The 27,260-nt window shown below is 32.0% G+C and overlaps 1 protein-coding gene across 1 annotated transcript in view; it reads right to left on the reverse strand.

Annotated features, from left to right (window-relative positions):
- Window positions 1-13,056: 13,056 nt before the first annotated feature.
- LOC129222925 (DNA polymerase subunit gamma-1-like) overlaps window positions 13,057-27,260 on the reverse strand; it is a 95,683-nt gene continuing 81,479 nt past the window's right edge. The window contains exons 19-25 of the mRNA XM_054857486.1: window positions 24,756-24,862; window positions 22,340-22,479; window positions 19,644-19,727; window positions 17,157-17,271; window positions 16,817-17,068; window positions 13,265-13,382; window positions 13,057-13,190 (exon numbers count right to left, since the gene is read on the reverse strand). Of these exons, the coding sequence (XP_054713461.1) occupies window positions 13,111-13,190; window positions 13,265-13,382; window positions 16,817-17,068; window positions 17,157-17,271; window positions 19,644-19,727; window positions 22,340-22,479; window positions 24,756-24,862 (896 nt within the window). The 3' untranslated portion in view covers window positions 13,057-13,110. The remainder of the gene's footprint in view (window positions 13,191-13,264; window positions 13,383-16,816; window positions 17,069-17,156; window positions 17,272-19,643; window positions 19,728-22,339; window positions 22,480-24,755; window positions 24,863-27,260) is intronic.

The raw sequence follows: 27,260 nt of genomic DNA on the forward strand, positions 1-27,260 counted from the left end.
CAAAAACAGCAACAATAGCTAAAAAGGTTTTTGGTTTGTAAACTTATAATTGTTTTATTTTATTTTATTTTTTTGTAGAAAACAAGTAATAACTTTAAGTTAACTAATCTTTTAAATTAAGTTCTTGAGGTACTGCAGAAAAATATTACTTTCAAATATTTTAAATAATCCTATAATTATTGTCAATAAATTAAATTTATTCCATTTCTCCCCCAAGCATTTAAACTTGCTTGCATCAAAAAAGATAATGAATTCTTTGAAATTGTTTTACTGGGGTTAATTATTAAAATCTTATTACGTAGACTTCTAAAATGAAAGATGGATTAAGGAAACTTTTCTTCATCATTTGTATAACACAGTGTCTTTTTTAAGACTGAAATCCATTTCACAATTTTAAACATTACTTGAATTTCTTTCTTTTTTCATTGTTCATAATGTAATTAATCATCTCTCAAAAATTAGATAAGTATCAAGATTAGCTGTCACTACTCTCCAAGCGGCAACTAAGTGATAAAAAAGTTGCTATTAAAAATAAAGCTTCATTCACCGCAGTCCCCAATCCCACCTTTATTATCATTAGTCCCTTCTTTTTTTTTCATAAATGTCAACCTAACAGTATATCTTCTCCACAAATAATACAGCATTTAGTACTGTCGTGGGAAGGTAAAGTGCAGTAACAATTTTTTTTTTGCATTTTTCTCATTTATTGTATGTTATCTGTATTGTACAAGCTTGCTTATGTGGTTTCTGTTAAAAACTAAGCACGAAAAAAAGTCGAAACTCCAGCATTTATCTATTGTTAATATAGAATCTAAAGAGTTTCTTCAAATATCTCAAAACCTCATTTCTGCAGACATTGCACTTCCCACGGCAGAGTGCATCTAATGGGCTGCATAGTTCGGAACAGACAGCCAGATTTATAGCATTTGCAACAATGTTTTTTTCTTCCCTTTTTAAAATTATTACTCACTTGAATGAGATTTTTTCATTTAGTGATGAGTTATGGATTCGTCAAATTATGAATGAAAGTAACAATTTTTTAAGTTATCAAAAAACCTTCCTTTTAAAAATGAAATACTTTCCTGTTCACAAAAAATAACTGACACATACAGTTACTGTTAATGCCATTAATTAGTTACATTATCCTTTATTTGAAGAGATCATAAAATTTAGTGGTAATTTAACACTAGAATTATGGCAGTCTTTGTATACCTAGAAGGGGAGAGGGGAGCTTCATGTTCTCCCTTTAAACTATTAAAGATCTTTTAAAGTTGTGGTTTGGGGACCGCAGACTCCCCTTTTTTTGTCCTCATAATATTTCACTTATGTAAAATTAGAAGCTGGATCTATCCTTGGCACCAGTTATCAATTGTAAGTAAAATTTTTGTATCCAATATCGAAATCTTTACTTTTATGCAAGGTTTTGCTTTGGTTTACATTACATTACTGTTCAAATCGTTTGCGTAGAAATCTTTCAAACCAGTGGGAAATATTAAGAACTGCATTTGATTTTATAATTGAGACTTAACAATTTTGAATTTAATCTTTCGCCAGCCCTTAATACTCGAAAGCAATGTTGCTCAACATTTTTTGACCATGGCTCAACATCTAAAACGCTTATGTCTTTCTATGATGACTATAATTTATATAAATTCTAGAAGTATGAATATTTTTCTAACCTTAAAAAGCCATTAACTGGGTTTCCACCTGAAGAAAAATATCAGTTTTTTCTTTTGGAATCACAAAAAATCATTTGCAGACCCATCACTTTCTTCGTTTTCATGTGACAGATCTTCACATTCTCCGTGCCGCAATAATTCATTTGTTTTCATCGACTTCTATGGGTTTAACCACATCAACTTCAGTACCACAAACATTTTTTGCCATTAAAAAAGTAAAGGTTGATTTCATACATATATATTATTAAAATATATGAATTCCAGCTAAAATCATTTATTGCAAAGTTCTCATTTTCCATTGACCTTTTTTACACTTATCTTTTTCTGCAATATGTATAAGGTTGATTTCATACATATATATTTATAAAATAAATGAATAGCAACTAAAATCATTTACTGCAAAGTTCTCTTTGTACACACTTATCTTTTTCTGCAAGATGTATAGTATGTTTTGCTGAAATATGCATGAGTTATATGTAATTTAAAAGCATATTTTAGCATTTAAAAACTTTTATAATGTTAAAATATTTTAAACCCACCATGTTGACTAAAAATGTAAGCCAAATTATTTTCGCCAAAACTTAATGCCCAATTTTTCCTTCATAATTATGTGAAATACAGTAGCCCCTCGTTTTATCGCGCCTCGATATATCGCTCATTCAGATTTTATCTTTATTTTGTCAATGGACAAAATGAAGATGCTCTTATTCCTCTGATTTTGCTGAAAAAGCAGTGGCAACTCCTGCCATCCAAATGCACATGCAGTATATTTCAGTTTAAGATACAGTTTGGAAACTACTTGACATTTTCTTTTTTATTGATACTAAGACCTATGCAATGAGTGAGAGACAGCAGGCAGGTGTCATACTGGTCCAAGTATAAGAGAACATACGCCCTCTCTGACTACCTGTTAGCACAGAAAAGATTTGTGCTTGGTTACACAAATCAGGATTTGCATCAAAGAAAGGAAGAATGCTCTGGACGGGCAAAAGTTTTCTCTAAACAATCTGGTTACTTTTACTTTTCTCATCCATTCTACTGCTAATCAAAGGGATTAGAAAGTCTACTGGGAATAAGAGGGTATTGGAATGCTCACTCTTATCACGCTGTAGCTAATGAAGATCATCTTTATTTGCCATTTCTTTTGACGCTGAAAGTTTACTTAAATTTAAATCTTGTATGGGTTTTAATATGTGTGATAGTAAATTCATGAACTATATCGAAACCATTTGAAAATCATGTCAAAAAGAGTGAATGCTAATTCAATTGTATGTGTTGGATGGATAACTATTTTGAATGACCTCAGTTACACCGCGCTTTCGGCTATATTGCGTTTTTCTTTGTCCCCCGAAAAGCGTGATATAATGAGGGTTTACTGTAATTGAATGAAATTGTGTTAACTAGATACTTGAGTAATTTGATGTTTTTCCTATAGTATTTCTTACGTGAGACCATATTTTTAAGGCATCACATTCAGTTGATTGTTGTATGATTATTTACAGGGACATTAAGACATGTCTGCATCTAGTTTTTATTTAACTAAAAGTAAAAATAAAAAATCAGTTAGAATCTGTATTTATTAAACATAGAATACCTTATAATATTTATCCAGTGACTGACAAAAAATTGCATCATTTGCAAAAAATCACATTTTAAAGAATTTCTTGAAAAATAAGAAAATAATTGTTCTGTAACTTATGTCAAAAAAAAGATGATGCTTTAACTGACATGTTTCAATAAAAATTAAATCCCTACCGACCGAATTACCCCGCATTATCCGGCATGCCACAAAATTTGGGGGTCACCAGATTTTCAATAACACTTGCTTGGTCCTTTCCGGCATGCCAGAAAAATCGAGGTTAGGGGAAAAAAAAAATACTATAAAAAATATATGTTCAGCTTAAAAATAAATATAAGTTCTGTACATATCTTATTAGTATTAATAAACAGTTAAATTTTGTAAAAATATTTACTAACAATGTAATTTGCTATTTTAACAAGAAAAATATTACTTAATAACGAGTAATTTAATAAAAATTAAATTAAAACTAAGTAAGCAAACATTTAAGCAGTAAGTTATCGCCCCTAAACCAGTGCTGAAGAATTTACCATAGCTATTAAATAAATAAAAATTAAACTTACCTCTAATAAAAGGAACCTAAAATAATTTATTAAAAAAATTATGAACAAATCGCAGTAACAACGTATGCTTCTGAATTGATTACTTAATTGGCATATAGTTATATGAGTTAATTACCTACCATACATAAACAAGTACATGTTATTTGCAATACACATTTAAAAAAAAAAATTTAAGGTTTCTTTCGGGATTTATTTATTTTTTTCCTTACAGTACTTTGTTTTCTGATTGGAACTGAATGGGCAAATTTACTTTTGTTTTGTTGCAAAATAAATCTCAAATTATCCGGCATGCTGGTCAACCTCGCTTTTTTCCAGCATGAAGGTCAGCCTCGCTTTTTCCCGGCATGCCGGATGATGCGGGGGTAATACAGTATGTTTTTAGGGGACCAGCGACAAATTGATGAATTTGAAAATGGTTTTTGACCATCCTTCATCGTAAATATCTGAGATAAAGCTGCAAATTTCAGCAATTTATTTATTATGCACAATGATTTTATACATTTCTGTGAAAGCATCACTTATATTCACCAAGATATGAGCATCTCTTTCAAAAATATACATTTTGTTCGCATGATTTTGGCTTCCATTCTGTCTTACCGAACTTTCAAAAAGCTTGACAGCTTACAAGTGAATCATGATACTGAAATTTGAAAAAAAAAAATTTTGTAAATTTGATGATACATGAACATTTAAAACAATTTCACTGTGCATGCACAAAAGATAGCGGTTTATAACATTTCAAATTTCTTGGACACTTAACTTTTTTGGCAACTTAACTTCTAAAAAAATTTCAGTTGAATATCATGATATTGGTGACCTAATGAGCCAGATTTCAATTATTCTTGGATAAGCGACAAATCGTAAGGGATCATTCACAAATAACCTGTTTTGATCATGAATCACACTGAGTGATCGCAGCAAGTGTTGAAAATTGGTGGCCAATCCTTTATGATTTGTTGCCCTATCTGAGAATAATGGAATTGCAGCTCATTAAGTCGCCAATATCTTTTAAGTTTTTATGATGTTCAAATGAATTTTTTAAAACAAGTTTTTTTAAAACAAGTTTCCAAATTTACTTTGAAAGTTCATATTTCATAAAATTTTTAAAATTCCTATTTCAAATTTCAGTATCATAATTTAACTAGTATGCTGTCAAGTTTTCTGAAAGTTTGGTAAGACAGGAACGAAAACTCTGCGTATTATGAGTCAAAAACATGCTAACAAAATTGATATTTTTGGAAGAGATGCTTATATCTTCATGAATAGGGGTGGTATTTAAACGAAAAGTATAAAATCATCGTACATAACAAGTAAACTAATTGCTGAAATTTACAGCTTATTCCCATCTATTTATGATGAAGGATGATAAAAAAAAACATTTTTGGTTTCATCAATTTGTTGCTCGTCACCTAAATGCATGGTCGGTTTAATTTTCGTTGAAACTTGTTAGCTGAAGCATACCTTTTATGTGTGACACAACTTACAGATCAATTGTTCTCTTATTTCACGAGAAATTCTTTCAGCTGTTTAAAACATAAATAATTTTAATAATTGTATTATTTTCAAAAGAAAAAGGAGCTTGTAATGTAAGTTTCTTTTTCTTTTTTTTAATTGAGGCAGTGTGAAGCGAAGGGATGTAAGTGGACATTTTCAAGTTTTGAGTAAAACACGTTTAAAGATAACATCCTAGGTTGGCTTTCATTGATTTTTTTTTCTAAATCATGCTGCACAGCAGCACCTGTCAGGGTTACTAGTACTATATCTTGCTCCAAGACAGAGTTGAGGTTACTCCTACTATTTGAACTGGTTATCTCCAAATTTTTAATTTTGCCATTTGCATTCCTTTGCTTCTCACTGCCACAATTATAAAGTAGCAGCTTCAAGCAGAGCCAGTTTTCTACTTAGAAAAAAGTAGAAGTCTTACATTCTTCTGGATTGATGCATAAATCACCTGAAATTCCTTCGAACTGTAAAAACTGGCCTAACACTATAAGTACAGGATGGGGCACAAGAACTTCCTTTTTTGAAAATGAAAAAAAAAAAAATGTACATACCTAAAAATTCTTTATCTTTTTCTTGTCACACATAATGGGAGATTATACTTAACACTATTTTGAAAACAATATCTTGTAAGTGTTACCCTCTATTGTCAGTACACCGAGTCGAACTCGGAAGTTTTGGTGAACTCTTTGGAGCATGTCACCTGGGATATTGGCAGTTTCAGCTTGGATGCGGTTCTTTAGGTCCTCCAGGGTTTGTGCACGATCGTTATAAACCTGTGACTTAGTCACAGGGTGCTAAATCAGGCGAGTGTGTAGGCCAGTTTAAGTTCCCATTCCGATCAAGCGGCTGTCAGAAAAATGCTCTTCCACAGTAAAAGCGTGATGGCAACTGAAAGCACAGTGTAACAATACTTCTTATTCAGATCTGTCTGTAGATTTGATTCTCTCTCCACCACTCTGTGATGCTCCATACTTTTTGCACGCCAAATTCAAAAAAGGAAGTTCTTGCGCCTTACCCTGTACAGAAGCTGAACTCCCTTGCAAATTCGGCCTTAGTTAAGTAATATTTTTATCACAAGCATGTGTTTGATTACAAGTCTTGCATAAGTGAACATTGCTTTATGTTTTCTACATTTGTGTGCAACCAGGTTCTTTCAGCTGTTAACAGAGGGTAAAAAATAAGTTATTGCAGAAAAACAAGCTAATAAAAACTCGGCAATCGAAAATTTTGAACTATTTTCAGTTATTAAAGATATGAGAATACCTGCCAACTTTTTCTGGTTGATTACTGGATTTTGAAACCTTTTAACCAACTGTATATCATAGTGTTACATGAGACAAGGGAGGATCCACCAGTCTTATAAATTATAATCATTTTGAAATGAGATGTTTCTCACTTTCATTCTCATAAAATTATTAATGCAAAATACCAATCGTTTTTTTCTTCATGACATAGACATTTGCCCTTGTTGCTTTGAAACTAGTTTCTTTCTCTTTAAGGACTTTTCCTTGAATTACAGTTCAGGAGGATTTACCCTTGTCGCAAGAGATGTCTTATATGATGTTAGGAACTTGCATTTGATTCTACTTTGAAGAACATTAAAAATCCCCCCCCCCCCAAAAAAAATAACAATGAAAAATGAAGTATTGCGGTGAATCATCATACTGGATTTTTTCTTTGGAAGGAACAGATAAGTAATGTAGGTGAAAATATTTATGATTGTGTAAAAATTTCTTTATAAATTCAACATTAGACAAGACGGTATGAGTTACCCTTAAACAAAATTGAAAAAGAAAAATATCAACCCTTTAAACAAAGTTTAAAATAATCCATGCATTTTTGAAAAACCAGAACTGGTGTGCTTTGAAAATATGAAAATCTTCCATCTATTATGTTCTGCAACATGTAATTCTTCAATAGCACCAACTATTGCTGCTAATAAAAAATAAAATCTAAAACCTTTTTCTTTTTCATACATATTTGTTCTTGAAGAGGTTGACAATCAAAAGTGATATGTTAACTTACAGCATTATCTTTCAATTAAGTTTTATTTTTTTAAGCGAATAATATCACTTTTTTTCTCCCTACTGTGAGATTGCAGTTTAATAACCTAAACCTTTGACCACATAGTTCATTTGATGTAAGAATCTATGAACTATGTGTTGGTAATGAATTTTGTCAACAATAGTTTAAAGTTGGTGAAAAAAAAAATTTATAATGTGTGGCAATTTTATCAGATCTGACTTTAGATATACAAGTTTGACTTATATGTTTTGAAAGCTAGTAAGTGAAGACTGATCTTATTTTTTATAAAGTTATTATTTTTTTAGGAAAATAGTCAAGATTGACCACTATGACCTTTCAACATTTATTTGAATGTATTGTGTTGAGTTTCTCATACTGAATATGCATGGTTATGTCAATAAGTATTCAGCAATTTTATGCTTCCTGTAGTGATTTATGATACTAGTATTGCAAAATGTAGCAATCATAAGTAGTTGACTGCATCTGTACAAAGCAAAGGCTTTTATGGCACTTATGATTAAGTGTTGTGTATTGACATTTTCATTCAAACTATCTATGCAATCAGTTACAACTGAAAATAATGTACAAATATATCAAGCAGTATTTACAACATATGAGAAAAATAATGAACAATAAAAGAAATTGTTGATGAATGAGTTTAACCAATGGAAATAGTTAAAGTGTTGATCAATGAGTGTTAAACAGAAATGTTTTGAAGTTCGAGTTTAAGTTGTATTCATATTCAAGTACTGCATCAGGGTGGTGACAGATCAGGGAAATCAGGGAGATCAGGGAAAAGTCAGGGAACTTTATTAATCAGGGAAAAATCAGGGAAATATCAGGGAATTTTGAAAAAATAACAAAAAATCAGGGAAAATTGATTTTATGAAGAAATGTTTTTTTTTGCTTTACAAAATTAAGTACTCTAAATTCAGTATGCATTTTCCGGCAATTAACTGCTCAAAAAAAAAGTAAAATTAATGAGGTGCGATTATACACTGCTGCATATTTGTGCATCTTTTTTCCTCAACGTCAAAGTATTGAATCTTACTTATTAACCACAGGATGAACTTCCTAAGATTGCTTCTGTGTCTGTTAGGTTGTTTATTTTACCTAGCTTCAAATTTCCTTTTACGCTTTCAATGCTACGTAAAATAAACAACCATACAGGCACAGAGGAAGCCTTCATTAATGCCTTAGCTCCTTTGCCTTTATTCCATTGTCTCGAAGTAATTAAGTACTGTAATCACGATTTCAAGAAGAAATCTTTGGTTTTTAAATTAATACTATAAAAGATTAAAAGTTATTACTTCTTCGCGTTTTTAATTTAATTGCTAAAATTGAACTTTGAATAAAAAAACTTTGTTTTTTGCCGTTATACTATTTATTGTCACCGCAGATTATAAAGGTTTTCTTTTCTTCAGATTTAAGTAATTCTTTAATTTTATAACCAAGTTTTTTTTATACATATATATTTTGAAATTTACTAATTGCTTTTTTTTTCTTTTTTTTTCTTGCATTTCGAAGTTGTTTGTTACAAAAGCAATCTAATTTTTTTTTTTTACATACTAAATCATTTAAAATAGAGTTAACTTGTGTACTTAAGAAAATATCTTTATTTTTTTATTGTTAAAATGCTGTATTCATTCATTAAAACCTATGTTCTGGATTAGAGAAAAGCTCCCTATGAATGGATGTCAAATGGTTTCATCTGTTTTGCATAAATATGTCAATTAGTTATATAAGAATAACTACATTACTTCTATTCTTTCACTATTACTTGTTATTCTTGCAACAATTATTATACTGTTTGAAAACTTAGTTCAAAATAATTTCAATTACTTTTTAGTTCTATCATAAATACACGTATGTTTTTAAGAGTAATTTTAATAGTTTCTTAAAATTTCTGTGCTAAGTGGTTTCTGGAAGTAAAATACTTTTTTTTTTTAATTTTTTATAATCTTTCCATAGTATAAAAATTTAATATACTGTTTTGTAGGTCCCCCCCCCCCAAAAAAAAAAAAAAATTGTCTCGTTTTTTTTTTTCTTTGCCATTTTATTAAAAAAGTAGCATTTTTTCAAAATATATCTTTAGTTCAACAACTTTACACAACTTAAAACGTTCAAAATACTGCATTTTATACAAACATACAATGGATTTCAAGTATAGCAAAGAAAGAAAACCATTATCATTGGTAGCGTAAATCAGGGAAATTTGGTGAACTTAATCAGGGAAATCAGGGAAAAGTCAGGGAACTTTTTTTCACAGTTTCTGTCGCCACCCTGTGCATTTGTTTTGTTCATTTTATTACCTATATCAGGGGTTCTCATACTTTTCCGACTCACGGCACCCTTCTTTTTTGAAATAAGTGTATCAAATAAGACTACCCTAAGGCTCTAAAGCTAATATCTGGCTCCTCTAAAATTGAATAGCTGCGGCCTTAACGTATGCAGCAGATGACTCACAAAAACTAAGAAAAAAATAAAATCAAGTGAAAATTTTAGTTTCAACTGTGTTCTTCTGCAGTTTTAGCAAAGAAAAGCAATTTGACCTTAGTAGGTACATGGACCCTTATAAAGAAAACTCTGCATAAAGATTATTTCACTCAGAATTGAAGACAAAAACGCCTAAAAGTACTTCAAACTAACACAAATTGAAAGAGTCTTTAATAGCAATAAATATATATTAAACCACATTGTATGCAGCATATCACCAAAAATTGCATGTTTACTTCGATGAATTCTTCTTCATGAACAATGAAGTCGCGATCTAGCAAATTTTTACTAAGCTACCTCAAAAAAAAAAGGATGGGGGGGGGGTATTGCTTTATTGGTCTGTATGAACTTATATGGTAAACCCACCCAACATATATATTAGACACTTCACAGCACCGCAGGGTGCCATGGCACCTAGTTTGAAAACCCCTGACCTATATGATAATGCTAAGTTAAATGTAACACATCAAAGTATTATTGAAGTTTGCAGAATTTATTTCTGTGCTTATTCTAGTCTTGTGAATATTCTTAAATACGGCTTAGAATTCACATAGAAATTAGTTACAGTGCACTTTATCTGAAATGTTATTTGTTTTGCATTTTATTTTACAAATTGTCAATAGCTGTCTATATATTTCAGCATAATTGACATTTAATTTGTTTTTTAAAGAAAATATTGAACCATTGTGCCATTTTCTTATAACTAATGTAAAACATCTAATGTGTACATATATAAATATATATAAATTGTATACTTACACAATATTATATGAAACCTGCTGGTGGATTTGCTGACAACAGCTTGTTTGAAACACAGTCTCTAAAGTGTTTTTAATGAGATTTAAATGTTAGGAATTTAATTTTTACGTGATTATTATTCATCTCTTTTGAATGCATTTAAAAGTTTAAATTAAACTCCATTTAAGTTTCTTGACTAAATCAAATTCTTATTAATTTTTACATAAATCTTGTTTGTTTTATTTGATTTGTAAAACGAAAACTTGTAGCAGACCCTTAGCATTGTTATTTTACACCTTCAGTCCTTGCATGATGTCTCACATGCACCAAGATGTCAGACACTTATACTTGCTGTTTGATGATATATCTGTTATCTACCTTACTGTCAACTAAACTTTAGCATGTAGAAACCATCAACGTGGTGCCAGTTTCAATTTACTATTAGAGAGATATTTAGCTGTCATGTATAATTAACATAATTTCTCCAAAGAAGAAAAATAAGTATATTTTTAAAAGAAAATTTCATTAACTTTTCAATGTATTTTTTTTAGTATTAGTAGATTTTTTTTTAAATTGATTTTCACTGCCTATTGTGTATGTTAAAAAATATATTATGTATTCTGTAAATTGAAGTTTCATGTTGATAGCGATTTGAATTCCCAAATATAGGTTTTTTTTTTAAATTTATACCTATAAATTTGAATTGAATAATATAAATATCTCTTAGTAATGTTAAAATTTGATGGGAAGCTGTGAGATGCTGTGCAAGCACTTCTGGGTTAAATATCCTTCATAGAAGCTAATAGAAGTGTAATTTAAAATTACTCGTTGTATAATGCTCTTTTTTATATAGTTTTTTTAAAAAATAATTTTTAATGCTTAAATACTTTTCAACAATTTTCTTGACATCTTTGCATTAATTCTACTTTATTTTTTTCATGATGCAGTTTTTTAGTTACATGATTTTGCTTTTTTTTTAAATTTAAGGTTTCAAATGTTAATTGTGTTAATGTATTAGAAATGTTTATGTATATCAAGTAAAAAACGAGCTTGAAACACTCTTGATACTGTGTTATGATTGTCATATTATGTGATACACCTGCTACAATTGATTTAAAGATTCTGTCCACAAGTGAATGTAAAAATGTCTAGGAAGTTGTAGCGAGCTCAAGGCAAACTAAATTGAGCACATCAAATGTTCTGATTTTGAAAAAGAAATGCAGGTGTCTAGTGTGATATGCCAATCCATGGGACTAATGTAGATTTTTGTAAGACTTGGCTAAGCCAACAGTATTCGTTGAATTTGTGTTTGCTGGCGCACAAGATTGTTGTTTATAGAAGATGGTTCTATTTTTGTGAATGAAAGCAATTTATTTTTGTTTGATGTACAGAATATTGGACCACCTGATGAGGATATTGTTGGAAAAGAGACTTAAAAAAGAAAGGCCAATTGTTAGCTTAGATTTTTTTTCCTTGTCTGTGGCCTGGTTATCTTCTCAGGATGCCATTAAATGTTGTTAGAAGCAAATGCCTGATTTCTTTAGTGTAAAGTATTTTCAACACACATGTATTAATACAATGAAAAAGGTTTCACACAAAGCTGAGGAGAACTAAATCTTTTTTTCAAGTTGAAACAATTCTGCGTGAAAAGATTTGCATTAAATTACACAGAATAATGTCTGGACCTCTATATCATTTCATGACTGTTTTTGTCTTTCATGGTAGTGAAGGGCTTACAGTTACTGGAGTCGATGCGCTAAAAGAGCCTTCAGTTATTTATTTTAAGTGAGCCTACTCTACAACATCGAGTGCATACACTCGATATATCCAGCGATGAATATTTTCCACTTAGCCGATTTCCACGTTCTAAATTTTTGACACAGGATACTGCTTTAATGAAAAACCAGTTTTTCATATTTTAAGCAAATAGTTCCTTTTTTTTTTCATTTCCTTGAAATAAATTTCTCCTTCCCCCATTCTATCAAAAAATGGGGGAGGGAGGGGGGATGATATGAACAGCACATGCACATCTGTTTTACTGCTCTGGAAACCACTATACAATCAAAATTAGCGTTATATAATGCACTGTACATTCAAAATTAGCCTACCTGCAACTTCATGTGTGTCATTGAAAATTACATGTTGTGTTTGAGATATCAATCCAAAAAGAGGCAGTGTGAAAAATTAAAAAAAAGTGTGCTGAAATAAGAGGAAAATAAAAAAACAACATAAATAAAACTGATTAAAGTGAAAAACCAGTGTAAAATAAAGCATGAGTTCCATAGAATTTGTGCTTGATTTACATTGGTTTTTCACTTTAATCATACTGTAGCACAAAGCTTATTTGATAATTTTTCATGTAAACAAAATTAGTTATCAACTAGTGTTCACAATTCAAGTTACATTTTTTCATTAATGCAATTTCTAGAATGTTGAAACTAAAAATCTGTTATGCATGTCAAACCAAAAATTACCAAAAATGAACATTTATTTAGATGGATATAAATTAATATTTACAATGAAAATGTCAGCTTTTACTCTCCTTATCTTTGTGAAGATGACCACCATTTGTTTTACAAATTATTTCAAATATATCCAGTGCCTCTCCTAAGAGTGGAGAAAAAAAAAATAATTTATACATAAAATAAATTAGAAAAAAGAACAGAAGTCTTATGAATTACCTGGGGGTATTCCATAACCTTTTTGCAACCCATGTGGATTAGAAGGAGTGACTGAATCCATGTGCACCTCTTTTCGAAGAACAGTGTCAATATCCACTGAGCTGAAGAAAGCCACAGACTAAAATAAAAGTAGAGTGATATTGGGACATACTCAATAGATTTTTTTCAATCATGTTGTGTTTCTTTGTTTCTTGACTTTTCATGTATTAAATTAATCAAATGAATTATACGTTTCAATTACCTTTTCGGATGTTTTTGCTTCTTTAAGTCATCTATGGAATCGCTAACAAGCAAATAGTAGTAATTGTTAAAAAATTATCAATAACCGACAGAAGAAAACTTAGTCACTTATAAAGGGAGACAAAACTGCAGATATGCATCAGCTTCAGTTTGTTACGATACCATCTTCAGTTTGCAGCAGAGAATTGGTTAGACCAGTGATCTTCAACCAGTTTCCCGTTGTGTAGGTTTCAATGATCCTTCTAAGCATTTAGTTTCAAAATTTTTTTCCCCATATTTGGCGTTTCGATAACTACTAGTGTTGATACACTAGGAACTTATTGCATTTCTATGTTTTTATAATTTACAGGAGAAATTAAAAATTTTGAACTATTGGATTTCATTCATTATATGTTAAAAAAGATCCATTTCCATCAGATCTCATGCTTTGTTAACAACATTCCTTTTGACAGCAAATATCTGTGAAAAAATATTCTTCAAAATGAGGAATGCGAAGTCAAAATTGAGGAATTGTGTATATAATACTTATCTCAAGAATTCTCTTCAAGAACCACTTTAACAAAGATAAAAGTCAATGTTGAGATTAGCAAGTTTTCTCTTTGAACTCAAAAATGAAAAAAATCCTTTTATGTAATTTTAATAAAATTTTGTGTTTTGTAACACATTCAGCCTATTTTCACACTTTGTGTTGAAAAACTTATTTTAAAACTTTACATTGTCTCCCTCTAAATTGAAGTGCATATATAATTTGATCAATGCAGCCTCCAAGTCCTTCCATAATAAAAAATTTGGCTCTTTATTAAAATAAAGTTGAAAATTACTGGTTTAGACTTTGCTTTTGTTCGACAAGCACAACCCGTAGCAACCGGTTGGTTAATCATGTGACAGCAATAACGACAGTGGTTAATAACCGGTTGTTCACTAACCAATGATTCATCGAACGCTTTCGGTTGATCACCCGTTACTTGTGCAGACATGACGCAGACAATTAACACGCAGGTGAAAAGTACATATAATTGGTCAAAAATGTCACATAGTTCCATCAACCAATCAACCAGCTAGAGTTGCGGTCGACTGGTAGATCAACCTCATAAATCGACATCGGAAGCAACCAGTTAACTGGTACCTCTCAAGAACGCTGCGGTTACTCACCGTTCGAATGGTGAGGTTCGTCGAACGCAAGTTTTATAATTCCCTGGGTGCTTTTACAATCCTGTGGAGATCTGGTATATGGAGTAACGATTGAGAACTATACACTTCAGGAAGTCACCTCAAATTTGAGGGAGTATTTAATAATTTCATCTAATGAAATTGCAAGATAAAAAAGGGGATGTGATAATGCATATCACATTTTTCACCCATTTACATTTTTCCCATGTTTTCGGTCATTTTAATCGTTTTCTTCCCCCATTTTGTTGTTTTTTTATTTTCTTGTGTATTCCACGTTTTCCCCGCGTTCCCCCGTTAAATTTCGCACACTTTACGATATCAAATATGTGACTTATTCACTTTTCCCATCGTTTAGCTTTTTGTCAATTTTTCAAGCGTCGATCCGATTTTTTGCATCTTCTGGTCGGCCATTAAAATGGCGTTGCGTCCCCTTCCCTTCGTTGTTTGGGCGCCAAACGCACTCATTGGTTCCCGCGCATCGCCGCGTACCCGGATCTGATCGCTCATTTGCCGATTCGTTTTTCCACCCCACTTCACTCTACTTGCTGCTCTCTGTCCGCTCGGTCGCATTTTCTGTGGCTCCAGTTTTTGTTCTACGATGGCGATAATGAAGCATCGGTGCACGGCGTCAGGGGACGGCCGTTGCTCGCCGCGAAATTGTTAAGACCTCAACATGAGGTGAAAGTCTTATTTTTTCATATATGTTTAAAATATAATAATCAAGACCGTTACTTTGTCGCAGCCGATGATGAGAGCATAGAAGATCCATCACCTGTTTGAATGATGGTGTCCGATGGCGGCACGCGGAGTGCACCTGAATCGTTCCCTTAAGTAACTACCCTTTCGATAATCAAATGAGCATGAGGTGACGGCATGGATCCGCAATTACCTTGAAAGTACCTCGATTCCTTTTTAAGCGTGTGACGAGCTCAACATTGTCACCATGGAGATTACAGCCTGCACCATTTTCGTCTCAACGTACATCGGCCTGCAACGGGCATTTTAGCCAGAAGCCATCCCTAAATAACACCCCACCATCTTCATAGCGAACTGTCCGTCCTCCGTCCATTTCAATTTAAATATTTCACCACCCTCCGCGAGAACTCTACGTTTTTTTTGACCTTTAACGAACTTTGCAACCCCTGCCAGCTCCGCCTTTTTTTTTTGAACTCTTAAGTCTGATTCCTCGCATTTGTTTTTTTTTACTATGTGTGAAATGTTCTGGTGATCACCATGCCTAGTGCCTGTCTTCATGTCTGCTTAGAAGTAACATAGAATAAAGAATGTATGGTAATTAATTTTGTGTTTACTATCGTCTTCAACACACAATCCCCGGGTAAGTCTCTTTTAAATTTTGTTCTTGGGCATTCAAGGCAGTCGTTGGTCTGAGGTTATGAGCGGCTGCGATGCTTCCACTTCCACGGCCTAAAATCGTTATCTTTTTGGTATTCGTATAACTTTGCAAAATTAATCGCGCGCATCATGACAAAATGGTGCCGTGACCAGGATAAAATCTTACCAATTTTTGGCGGCTTTACCATTGAATATCAAGGACAAACTACTTGATGTCGACACGTCAAAGTTTACCGATTTAGTCGACAAGGCTAATAAGTTACACTGTTTACATGTAACAGGCCTACCAAAATTGACAAAAAGCTAAACGATGGGAAAAGTGAATAAGTCACATATTTGATATCGTAAAGTGTGCGAAATTTAACGGGGGAACGCGGGGAAAACGTGGAATGCACAAGAAAATAAAAAAAAACAACAAAATGGGGGAAGAAAACGATTAAAATGACCGAAAACATGGGAAAAATGTAAATGGGTGAAAAATGTGATATGCATTATCACAGGGGAACTTGATCGCTTCCCCCCCCCCCCGCCCCGCTTCTAACTACAGCACCGCTACTAAACAAAAGTTTTTTTTAAAAAGATCTTTATCCCTTTTACCTTTTATATTGAGTTTATAAGAACTTGGTCACAACTAGGCTAAAAATTGAAACAAATGTTTTTCCACAGTATGATTAGTTGTTTTAGTTTCAAATTTAAATCAACATTTAGTTGAGAGAATAACTAAAATTGAGTTTTAATTTATCATTACTAGAACAATTATTTATGCAATATTTCGACAAATATTTTTACCTGTGGCAAGTCGTTCATTCCTTCCTTAGAAACGAAAAAAGACCGGGTCAGAAGATTCGTGATTTGTAAAGCTAAAGAAGCCCGATAACGATCTTCAGATTTCACCAAATAGCGAACTTCATCATGAATACAAATGACAAAACGACCTTGTATACTGAATTCTTCAAAGAGCCACCTCATACAAACAAGCATCAAATGTAAGAAGTCCACTGCAGAGCTTTGTACAACCCAATTAATTCGACTTGTCATAAACTAAACAGAGATTAGAAAAAAAATTATATTAGACTATGTACAAAAAATGGTATTTTGAAATTACATGAACTAAAATGAAGAATCGTACATTTTTGTCAACAGCTCTAGGCTCCAAAGCTCTGCTTATTCTGCAGTTCAAGGCAGGTGTGCAGGGTTTTGAAGAAAGAGCAATTTCTTCAAGCTTGTTAAACATGTGAGATTCACTGAAAATATTCAAAATGAAGTATTGTATGAACAAAAATTAATAAATAACAGAGCAGTACTCACTCAGTGGCGCCGACTCCATGGGGCCTGAGGGGGCCCAAGCCCCCTCAAAATTATTTTTGAGGGGGCAGAGCCCCCCCAATAAATCAAGAAAATCATTAGTTATATTATGCTTTCTAAACTCATAAGTTTAACTTTTATTTTCTTTCTTTGAAGATAGCTTTTCTTGTAAAATACATTCAGTAACAAGTTAAAACAAATAATTATTGCGGTAGTAAGCAGGGTAACTGAAAACGAGTGGTGTGAATAATGATAGTGTTACGGTGCTGCAAGCACACTTAGAATTTGTCCCAGTGCGCGAACTTACGGGTCAAGTCAGTTGCTGGTGGGCAGCGATGCGACGCGCTCATCTAAGTGTTGCTGATCTGGAAAAAATATACGAGGGTTTGATTTGTATGTTAAATGAGAGGCGTGATAGTTTTGAATACTTTTGGGTATTGTGTTTAAAAGAAAAACCTTCACAAAATGAACAAATTCAACATCCTTCGTTTCCTCAGAATCGACGTATACCAAAGAAGTATGAAAACAAAAAGCCAGCTCACCGCACACTTTCAAAATCCCAAAGGGGTCGTCGTAGCCCGATCGGTAAAGTGTCGGATTCGGGGCCGGAGGGTCCTGAGTTCGAACCTCGATGGTCGAAGATCCACTGTCGTCATTAAAGGGGACTGGGCGACGTTAAATATGCTCGTGGTCTCAATGTCCTCCAAGTGAAACAATACCTCTGGGGGTGCACCAGGTAGCTATTAGCTCCTGGATTAGTTCTAAATTCTCATTAACTGTTCAATCCGGCGATGGTGCTGCCATCTATCGGTATATAAAATAATGGAGGCAAGGCACTTAGTATGCAGTCCTCGACATAAATACAGTTGTAGTCAGTTGTGACTCGGAATAGGAATAGGAAATCCCAAAGCACTACAAGGCAATACATTGATGAGGTTTGCGAAATGGCGCAATCTTGCATTATTGGGCGGTTTACATCAACTGAACTCCCACAGGTTATTGCAGTTGAACAAGAGTGCTTGCTTTTGTTAAACAGAGGTGAAACAAATTTTGAAAAATCAACTGCTTTTCAAAAATGACCTAGACATTGACAGACTTGCGTTTACATATGAGTATGTTAGCCGATATCACTAATGAAAAAAAAAACTGGTCTTAAAAAACATGTGTAAATTAAATTACCTTTTTACAAAGAATACTGTGCATGTTTGTATTTATTTTTTCCTTTTTTTAAAGCCAAAAAATGTTTCAGGCTTGTCGAGTTTTCGGGGTTCTAATGTTCATTATATAACTTTGAAATGCTTTAAAACTCACTATTTTTCATCTCAATTTTAGAAAATATCCCGCTGCAAGACCCTCCGGTATGCCCCCCCCCACACACAATATATATTTTTTTTTTAGTCCGCGTCTCTGGGAGTGCCCTTCTATGCAAGTCAAGTGCCCTACCTTTTTCAATGCCTATCTACAGCACTGCACGACTCCCCGTAAAAATGAACAAAAAAATGTCTCTTACTAAGACAAGTGACATGATCTAGTTGAAACAGAAAATTTGTATACCAATTTTTAGATTGTTTTACTTTGAAAACGCCATATCACATTTGTTTGTTTAAATTATACACACCAGAAAATATAAATTGGCATTTTCAAGGAGCAACAATCCGACCTTTATTGGGGGGGGGGGGGGGAACCTCCGTGGAAGTACATAACCCCCTAAGCCCCCAGTGATGTCTAGCCCCCTCAATAATTTTTGCAAGTCGGCGCCAATGTACTCACTGAATGTTAAGAGAAATTAATATTTAAAATAAAATGTTCAAAGGTATGAATGTTAAATGAGCACTTAGAGATAATACAAAGAATGAAATGAAATACAAAAACTTTTGCACTACACTATGTGAAGCTTTGCTAATTGATAACTTAGGCATAGCATGTTAAACTATACAGCTTAAAAAAATATGCTCAAAAAATGAAGGCTTCTTCTTTGACCTTACGGTTGTTTATTTTACATAGCCTGAATCGCGTAAAAGGAACTTTCAAGCCCTGTAAAAAAAGCACTCTACAGGCAGCTAAATGGTCTCTATTGTATCAGGAATATTTAACATTTTTTTATACCTAAATAATACAAATTATACCAACATGAATAAAGTTAAACATTAAAATATTCATCAATGACAGTAGTTGCAATTTTGGTTTTTGATTTCAAAATTATAAATTATATATTTCAAATTTATATTTTAAGTATTTATACTAAAGCTACAAAGTCACTTGGCTTATACTGCATTTTCTTCTGATATCAAAGTATAATTAATTAACTTACCTTCCGCCTACCCAAATACGCTTTTGGCCACCTGGTGTAAATACAAAGCCATTATTTTCCACATTATCTTCACTTACAGCAAACCTAAATGACAAGTATTTATATCGTTAGAAAAATCGGAATGTTTTGCAAGCTATTAAAGATTGTGTCAGTTTTCATAAACAGTTAAGGAAGCTGCTGTACCCACGGACGGTTGTACCTACGGACATTGGTTGGGAAATTCCGGGTATCGAGAGAGATCCTAGTTGGGGTTAATTGTGTGTGTCACAGCCCTCTCCAGCACCCCAGGAAGTTTCAACGCCATCAAACGAACATTTAAGATTCTATCACATTTTTTCGGCTTTAGTAGGATCTAAGTGAGAAAAAAACATGAGCAATTTATTTTTTTTTGTCCGCTATTATTCATTTTTGTTGTAGGTATCATGATTCCCTATATTTTGAAGGTTTTGCTTCTGATTTTTAATGTTGTAAAACCGTGGTCCTGTCGATGTGACTGGCTTGCGAAACCAAAACGGCGTACCTTTGTACCCAAGGACACATAACCATGTCACACCTGAGTCTTCTTACAATGTAAAGTACCTCAAAATGGTGCCTTGTCATCAACGCCTGAAATTTGCTTTCAACAATGATGATGAATTCGAAGTAGGGCTTGAAGATATAGTGTTGAAATGACCTCCTCCTGATGTAGGATCTACAGACCGTCAATCCCACCTGTTTTCATTTGAAGTCAAATTTTCTAAATTTTTGTTGGTTTAATCTAAACTGAGTTTTTTGTAATGAATTAATTTTGGTTAAAGGTTTCAATTGGCATATAAATTGAAGTTATTATGTAGGTACGTAGAAAGTCATACTATCATAAATCTAGTTATTTTTTTTTTGTTTAAAAACATATTAATTATTCATAACATCATTGACTCTCTTAAGAGTAATAACTTTTTTAAAGAGTTCATTGATGTTAAAAATTAAGGAAAATTAAAAAAAGGGAAAAAACTTTCAATTAATTTTCAAAGTTTAATTTCTGTTAGATATTTTAATGAATGTTATTTTCAATGCATGTTTGCAGTATTTAAACATAAAATGGCTTATGAAAATGTATCAGGTATAATTGAGTTCATAAGACCTATTTATATGTCCATGGGTACAAGGGCACTTGTCCGCGGGGTGAACGGAGTGTTGTACCCATGGACAAAAAAGATGGTTTTTAAGAATTTTTTTTGAAGTTGAAAGCTTTGAGATTTTTACCTGACAAAAATTTCCAAATTAGATGATAAGTTGCAGATTCTGCCTGAAAATTTTTCCGATCAATTATCTATTTCCAGAGACCAGCAAAAATTGAAAAGTAAATTTTGTCCGTGGGTACAGTAGCTTCCTCTACTATTATGTATTACTAAAACTTTCAGATCATGCAGTTCAAGGCTTTTCAACCTTTCAATCTCTGCACCCCCTTTGAACTGTGATGTGAGCTCCCCCCCCCTTCTCTTCCTCATGGAACCACCATATGTAGTAAATACAAGCAAGGGCGGATCCAAGATCTGGTTAAGGAGGGGGTCATTTCCGGAAGGAGGGGTCATCTCATAAGTGTCTTTTTTGGCATAAATGGATGTTCTAGGTTGAATTTTTTGAAATACGTCCTAAACACACTTTTTAGGCAATCTCTGGTCAGTTTAGGGGCGGGGGTCATGGCCCCTCCCCTCTGGATCCGTGCTGAATGCAAAAGTACAATAAAAATTGAAAACTAAAGCTAGTTGGGATAGCTGAAGATGCTTTTTAAAGTAAAATATAGAAAATTTCACAAACTAAATTTGATATTACTATACACAACTTTATTCTGAACACATTCTAATTAGAACACAGGAAATCAAAGAACTAAATATAAATGAATTGGAAGCAATCTTGGTGACAAGCCAATTTAGTTGAGATTGGCATACCAGTCACTTTTACGACATCAGTAGAAAAATCACCACTGTTTGCTCTTCACAAGTTTTTGAATATTAGGTTGTAACTTGTGAAAAGCCAACCTGAGTCACTTTTAATGTCCGCCCTTGCTCTCGATATTTTGACTGCTAATTCTCAAAAAAAAAAAAAAAAAAAAAAAAAAAAAAACACATGGATTAAAACTAAATTGAAAACTTCAAAAACAGTGATAGTGTCAACAATATTTACATGTAACTTAAAAAATTGAGTACATTATAGTTTTACTTTTTTACTTTAATTTTCAAATTCATTCATTTTCCAATGCCCTTGAGATTCTTCTACTCTCCTACGGGGCATGCCCCTGATATATTTAATCTGAGGCTAAGAACCCCTGATGTAGTTAATCTGTTTATCAAAGTAATAATGTCAAAAGTTTTTTTTCAGCAAAATTACTGTTAAATGAGCTTTTTCTTTCGTTTTTCCTCAAAGTTTTTTAAATTAAGAAAGCTTTCGTAAAATTTATATTATTATTTTAGTATACTAATATATTATTACATTTTATAGATTTCTCTTACATTAAAATCATGCATTTTTGTTTCTAGAAAAAAAAAATTGTTTTTCTCCCCTTTTTTGCCAAGTGCAAGAAAAACAAAATGTTTCTTTCAGTTTTAAAGCAGCAAATGCAAAATCAGCACAAGATCAGCACTTTAAACTCAATAGGTTGAAAACAATAAGCAATGGTTTATTTACTCCTTTAAAAATACAACCAGAACTTAAATTACTTTTGAACTCCTTTTGTTTCTGCATAAATTTTCTTCACTTTTATTTTTGCTTCTTCTGGTGTTAATCTATGATTGAACTGAGTTAATAATCTTTGTGCAAAGGATTTTCCAGCACCATATATGCGAGCATAATTTAAAATCTGAAAATAATAACAATCAACAAATTATATTTCAGATACATTAACAAATTGTTGCATAAGATATATACTTCCAGAGAAACAATAAGAAAGTGTTGACACCATTTATTTAACAATTTGCAGGCCAAACTATTAACAGACAGTCAGATTTGAGCATTTTTTGAAATTATGCCTGTTTATGTCTAATAGAAAAATACTGTAAAATGTTCAGAAAAAAAATCCCTGCCGTGTTTTTTTGTATTCCATTTTTGCAACATTAGCAATTTGAAAGAAGTTTTGAAAGGAAAAAAATAAAAATACTGTAAAATTCTGAAAGTAGCAAAACAAAACTTGTTAATTTTAGATGGGGGGGGGGGGGGTATAATAGAGATTTTTTTGAAAAATTAGCCAAAATAACAATTTTAGAGTAGAGGAAAGAAATAATAAGTAAATAAGAGTTAATATTAATGAAGAGTGAGAAATTAAAACTTGTCATAATTTTCTCGTTGTATTAAATTGCACATGGGCGCCATTTCTTTTCGAAAGAAAGGATTTTGCACCTTAAGTTGGCAAAACTCCTATAATTATCGCTTGAATAATAAAAATCACATGATCATCGTGAGAAAGAAACTTAAAAATCTAAAAACCTCCCAGTAATTATGAAAAACCAAAATAAATTGTACACATTAAAACATTCAAATTTAAGCTTCAAAAATACTTCAAAACATGACTAATAAGTGCTAATAAAAACTTATTCATTTAAATGTTATTTTTTGAGAAAATGTTTTTTTAAATATCATGTTCTATTTTTGGAACATTGTTGGGTAAATGGTTAAAGGGGGGGGGGGGGGGGGGGGGAGAACATTGTAAACACTGATTTTACAAAACTCACTCAAAAGGAAGATTATTTAAAAAAATAATTTCAAGAAATATTTTTAAAAGAAAAATTAAATACAGTATTCATTGAACATAAATTGTATAAAAAAGCGATTAAAGGCAACTCCCGATTCCAGTGATTAAATACATCCTTCTTGAATTAAAGTAGAATAAGTAAGAATTTAACTAAATAAAATGCACTTAAAAATTACTCAATTGAAGAAAATTTCAACATTTTAAATTTGAACGAAGTGCATAATGCTAGTTAATGCAAATTTTTAATGATAAAATGATTTTTATCAAATGTGAGATTCAATATACAAAAGAACATTTTAAAATCGTCAGGACTCAGCACAAGAATATTTGATTATTTCCCCCATTCCGAAATTTAGGTAGGCTGTTTAATAAGTACTAAGACTAAATTTTACTGCCGCAAAAACACTCATCAGAATGTTAATTTCTTTGGCATGAAAAATGTTTGTTGTTTGTTGTTCAAAAGCTACCGATAGTTGGCCCATACAGACTTTTGTTCCTGAGTATCACGTGATTGAATTGAAGCATGTTGGGGGGGGGGCGCCTACAAGAAGTAGGACTAGTTTTACTGTCGCGAAACCACTCATCAGAATGTTAATTTCTGTTTTATGAAAAACGTCTGTTGACTGAATTAACAAAAGCTACCGCTAGTTGGCACGTAAGGACTCATGTTGCTGAGTATCACGTGATTCAATTGAGGCCTGTTGGCGGGCCCCTACAAGACGTAGCCAGTTGTCAAAACGAAAGCGTCGTTGGAACAAAGTTATGCGATTAAAGTTTGTTTTCGTCTGCAAAAAAGTGCATCGGAGATCTTTGATATGATGTGTGAAGTTTTCAATGATGAAGCAATGTTTAGAGTCGGTACTTTTTGCTGGCAAAAAGCTTTTAAGGAAGGCAGGCAAAATGTGGAAGACATTGAACGTGAGGGACAATCTTCACAGAGACACTGCTGCTATTATCATCAAGGGGAAACACAGAATTATTTTACATCAGTGATTTCTGGCTGTTTCCTTAACTTAAGAAACCATTATAAGGCAAGCATTTTGAAAGCAACAAAGCATGTCTAAACTCAGTGGAGGCGGTTTTGAAATAGCTCTCACAAACTTAACGTTCACAAGTTTTTAAGAAGTAGACAGGACATTGGAATAAATGCATTTAGTCCCGGAGAAATTATTCTTGGGGGAAAAAAAAAACATGTAAGTTATGACCATTAATGTTGTTCTGTATTTTTTATAAATTTAGTTTTATTACTTATTGAACAGCCTTCGTATATTTTATTCTCACCTTCTTTCACAGCTTATGTAGCCAGCAAGAATTTTAGGAAAATTGAACAAATGATTTCAAAAATAATCAATCATTATGCAGAAAAAAAAACATAAATAAATAAAAACCTTAGCTTGATCTCTAGCAATACCAACAGATTTTGCTGTTCTGCTATGCATATCTGTACCAGTAGATTTTTTCCCTTGTAATGTCATCCACCCAAATGCTGTACAACCTGAAAAATACAATAAAATATTTTTTTAAATAAATATTTTCTTATGTATTTTTGCACAAATATAAACGATCTAAAATTGGATCTAAATAATTCCCACATTTGAGCAATTATTATTACTTCCAAAAATTTTTGTTTTCAGAATTTTTTAAAACTAAATAGTCAAACAAAATGTGTAACAAACAGAATTGTTAAAATTGTAACAACATATTTTGACAATTGTTAACATGTTGTGTCCTTTAATATTTATCAGCACAACATTATTATTATTTTATTTAACTTTTTAAAAAGCAATTTAGGTACACAATGGAACATTCTCTACTCAGGTAAACAGCAGGACCTGCAGAAATGAGTTTGAGATATTTGAAGAAGCAGGTTTTGGATTCAATACTAACAAATAGGGAAATATTGGAATTCAATGTTTTTTTCACACTTTTCTTTTTAGTGAAAACCAAATAAGCAAGCTTGTACAATAAAGTTAACACAGGGTGGCGACAGGAACTGTGAAAAAAAGTTCCCTGACTTTTCCCTGATTAAGTTCACCAAATTTCCCTGATTTACGTTACCAATGATAATGGTTTTCTTTCTTTGCTATGCTTGAAATCCATTGTATGTTTGTATATAATGCAGTATTTTAAACGTTTTAAGTTGTGTAAAGTTGTTGAACTAAAAATATACTTTAAAAAAATGCTATTTTTTAAATAAAATGGTTAAAAAAAACATATCAAGTCAATTTGGGCCGGGGGGGGGGGGGACCTACAAAACATTATATTAAATTTTTCTACAAGGAAAGATTATAGAAAAAAAAAAAAAAAAACTTTACTTCCAGAAACTACTTAGCATAAGAATTTTAAGAAACTATTAAAATTACTCTTAAAAACATATGTGTATTTATGATAGAACTAAAAAAAGTAATTGAAATTATTTTGAACTAAGTTTTCAAACAGTATAATAATTGTTGCAAGAATAACAAGTAATAGTGAAAGAATAGAATTAATGTAGTTATTCTTATATAACTAATTGACATATTTCTGCAAAACAGATGAAACCATTTGACATCCATTCACAGGGAGTTTTTCTCTCATCAAGAGCATAGGTTTTAATGAATGAATACAGCATTTTAACAATAAAAAAAAAAAATATATTTACTTAAAAAGAATTTTAAAAGAAATAATAACTTTTAAGCTTTTATAGTATTAAATCAAAAACCAAACATTTTTTCTTGAAATTGTGATTACAGTATGCTAATTACTTCCAGACAATGGAATAAAGGCAAAGAAGCTAAGGCATTAATGAAGGCTTCCTCTTTGTCTGTATGGTTGTTTATTTTACGTAGCATGAAAGCGTAAAAAGAAATTTCAAGTTAGGTAAAATAAACAACTTAACAGACACAGAAGCAATCTTAGGAAGTTCATCCTGTCGTTAATAAGTAAGATTCAATACTTTGATGTTGAGGAGAAAAGATGCACAAATATGCGGCTGTGTATAATCGCACCTCATTAATTTCTTTTTTTTTTCTTTTGAAAGAATAATTGGTGGAAAATGCGTAGGGAATTAGAGTACTTAATTTTGTAAAGCAAAAAAATTTTTTTTTCGTCATAAAATCAATTTTCCCTGATTTTTTGTTATTTTTTCAAAATTTCCTGATATTTCCCTGACTTTTCCCTAATTAATAATAAAGTTCCCTGACTTTTCCCTGATTTCCCTGATCTGTCACCATCCTGTAACATACAACAGATGACAAAAACACAAAAACCAATGAAGCATTTGCAGTTACTGCCTGTTTAACCAATTTGTTAATACATATCTTCCAAATCCCAGAGGGAATTTTGTCACACCCTGCATTTGCATTTTTCCGGTTAAATCTGATTTGTGCTTTCAAATGCATATAGACTTCATACAAACCTGAGAAGAAAATACCCCTAAAAGTTCAAATTTTTTAAGAGAATTACAGAAAGAGAACCAAAAGCACATAGAGAGTGCAATAGTACCTTACATTTTTCCACTTTGAATAAAGTAAAATACAGAGGTGTGAAAATTATTAGAATAATTGTAAAATTAACAGTAAATCCTTGTTATCTCACAAAAAAATATTACTTTCTTTAAAAAATGTTTATACATTTAATATTGACGGGGCATACTCCTATTTTTTAATAAAGATTCGCTCAGTCTTGGCATTCTTTTTATTAAGTTTTTGGCAATTAATTTGTATTTCCTCGTCATGGTGTCAAATTTGAAAAAGTCCTTCTGTGAGACAATTCTTGTTTGTGAAGTTTGATTTAATTTTTTTTTACAATAGTTCAAATATTCTCTATTGGGTTTATATTTGAACTGTTTCCATGTCGTGAAAGTGTTTTTACATATTTTTTTTGCATTCAAAACTTTGGTCACAAATAAAGCT

Source organism: Uloborus diversus, chromosome 5 (assembly GCF_026930045.1).
Source record: "Uloborus diversus isolate 005 chromosome 5, Udiv.v.3.1, whole genome shotgun sequence".
Classification (NCBI taxonomy): domain Eukaryota; kingdom Metazoa; phylum Arthropoda; class Arachnida; order Araneae; family Uloboridae; genus Uloborus; species Uloborus diversus.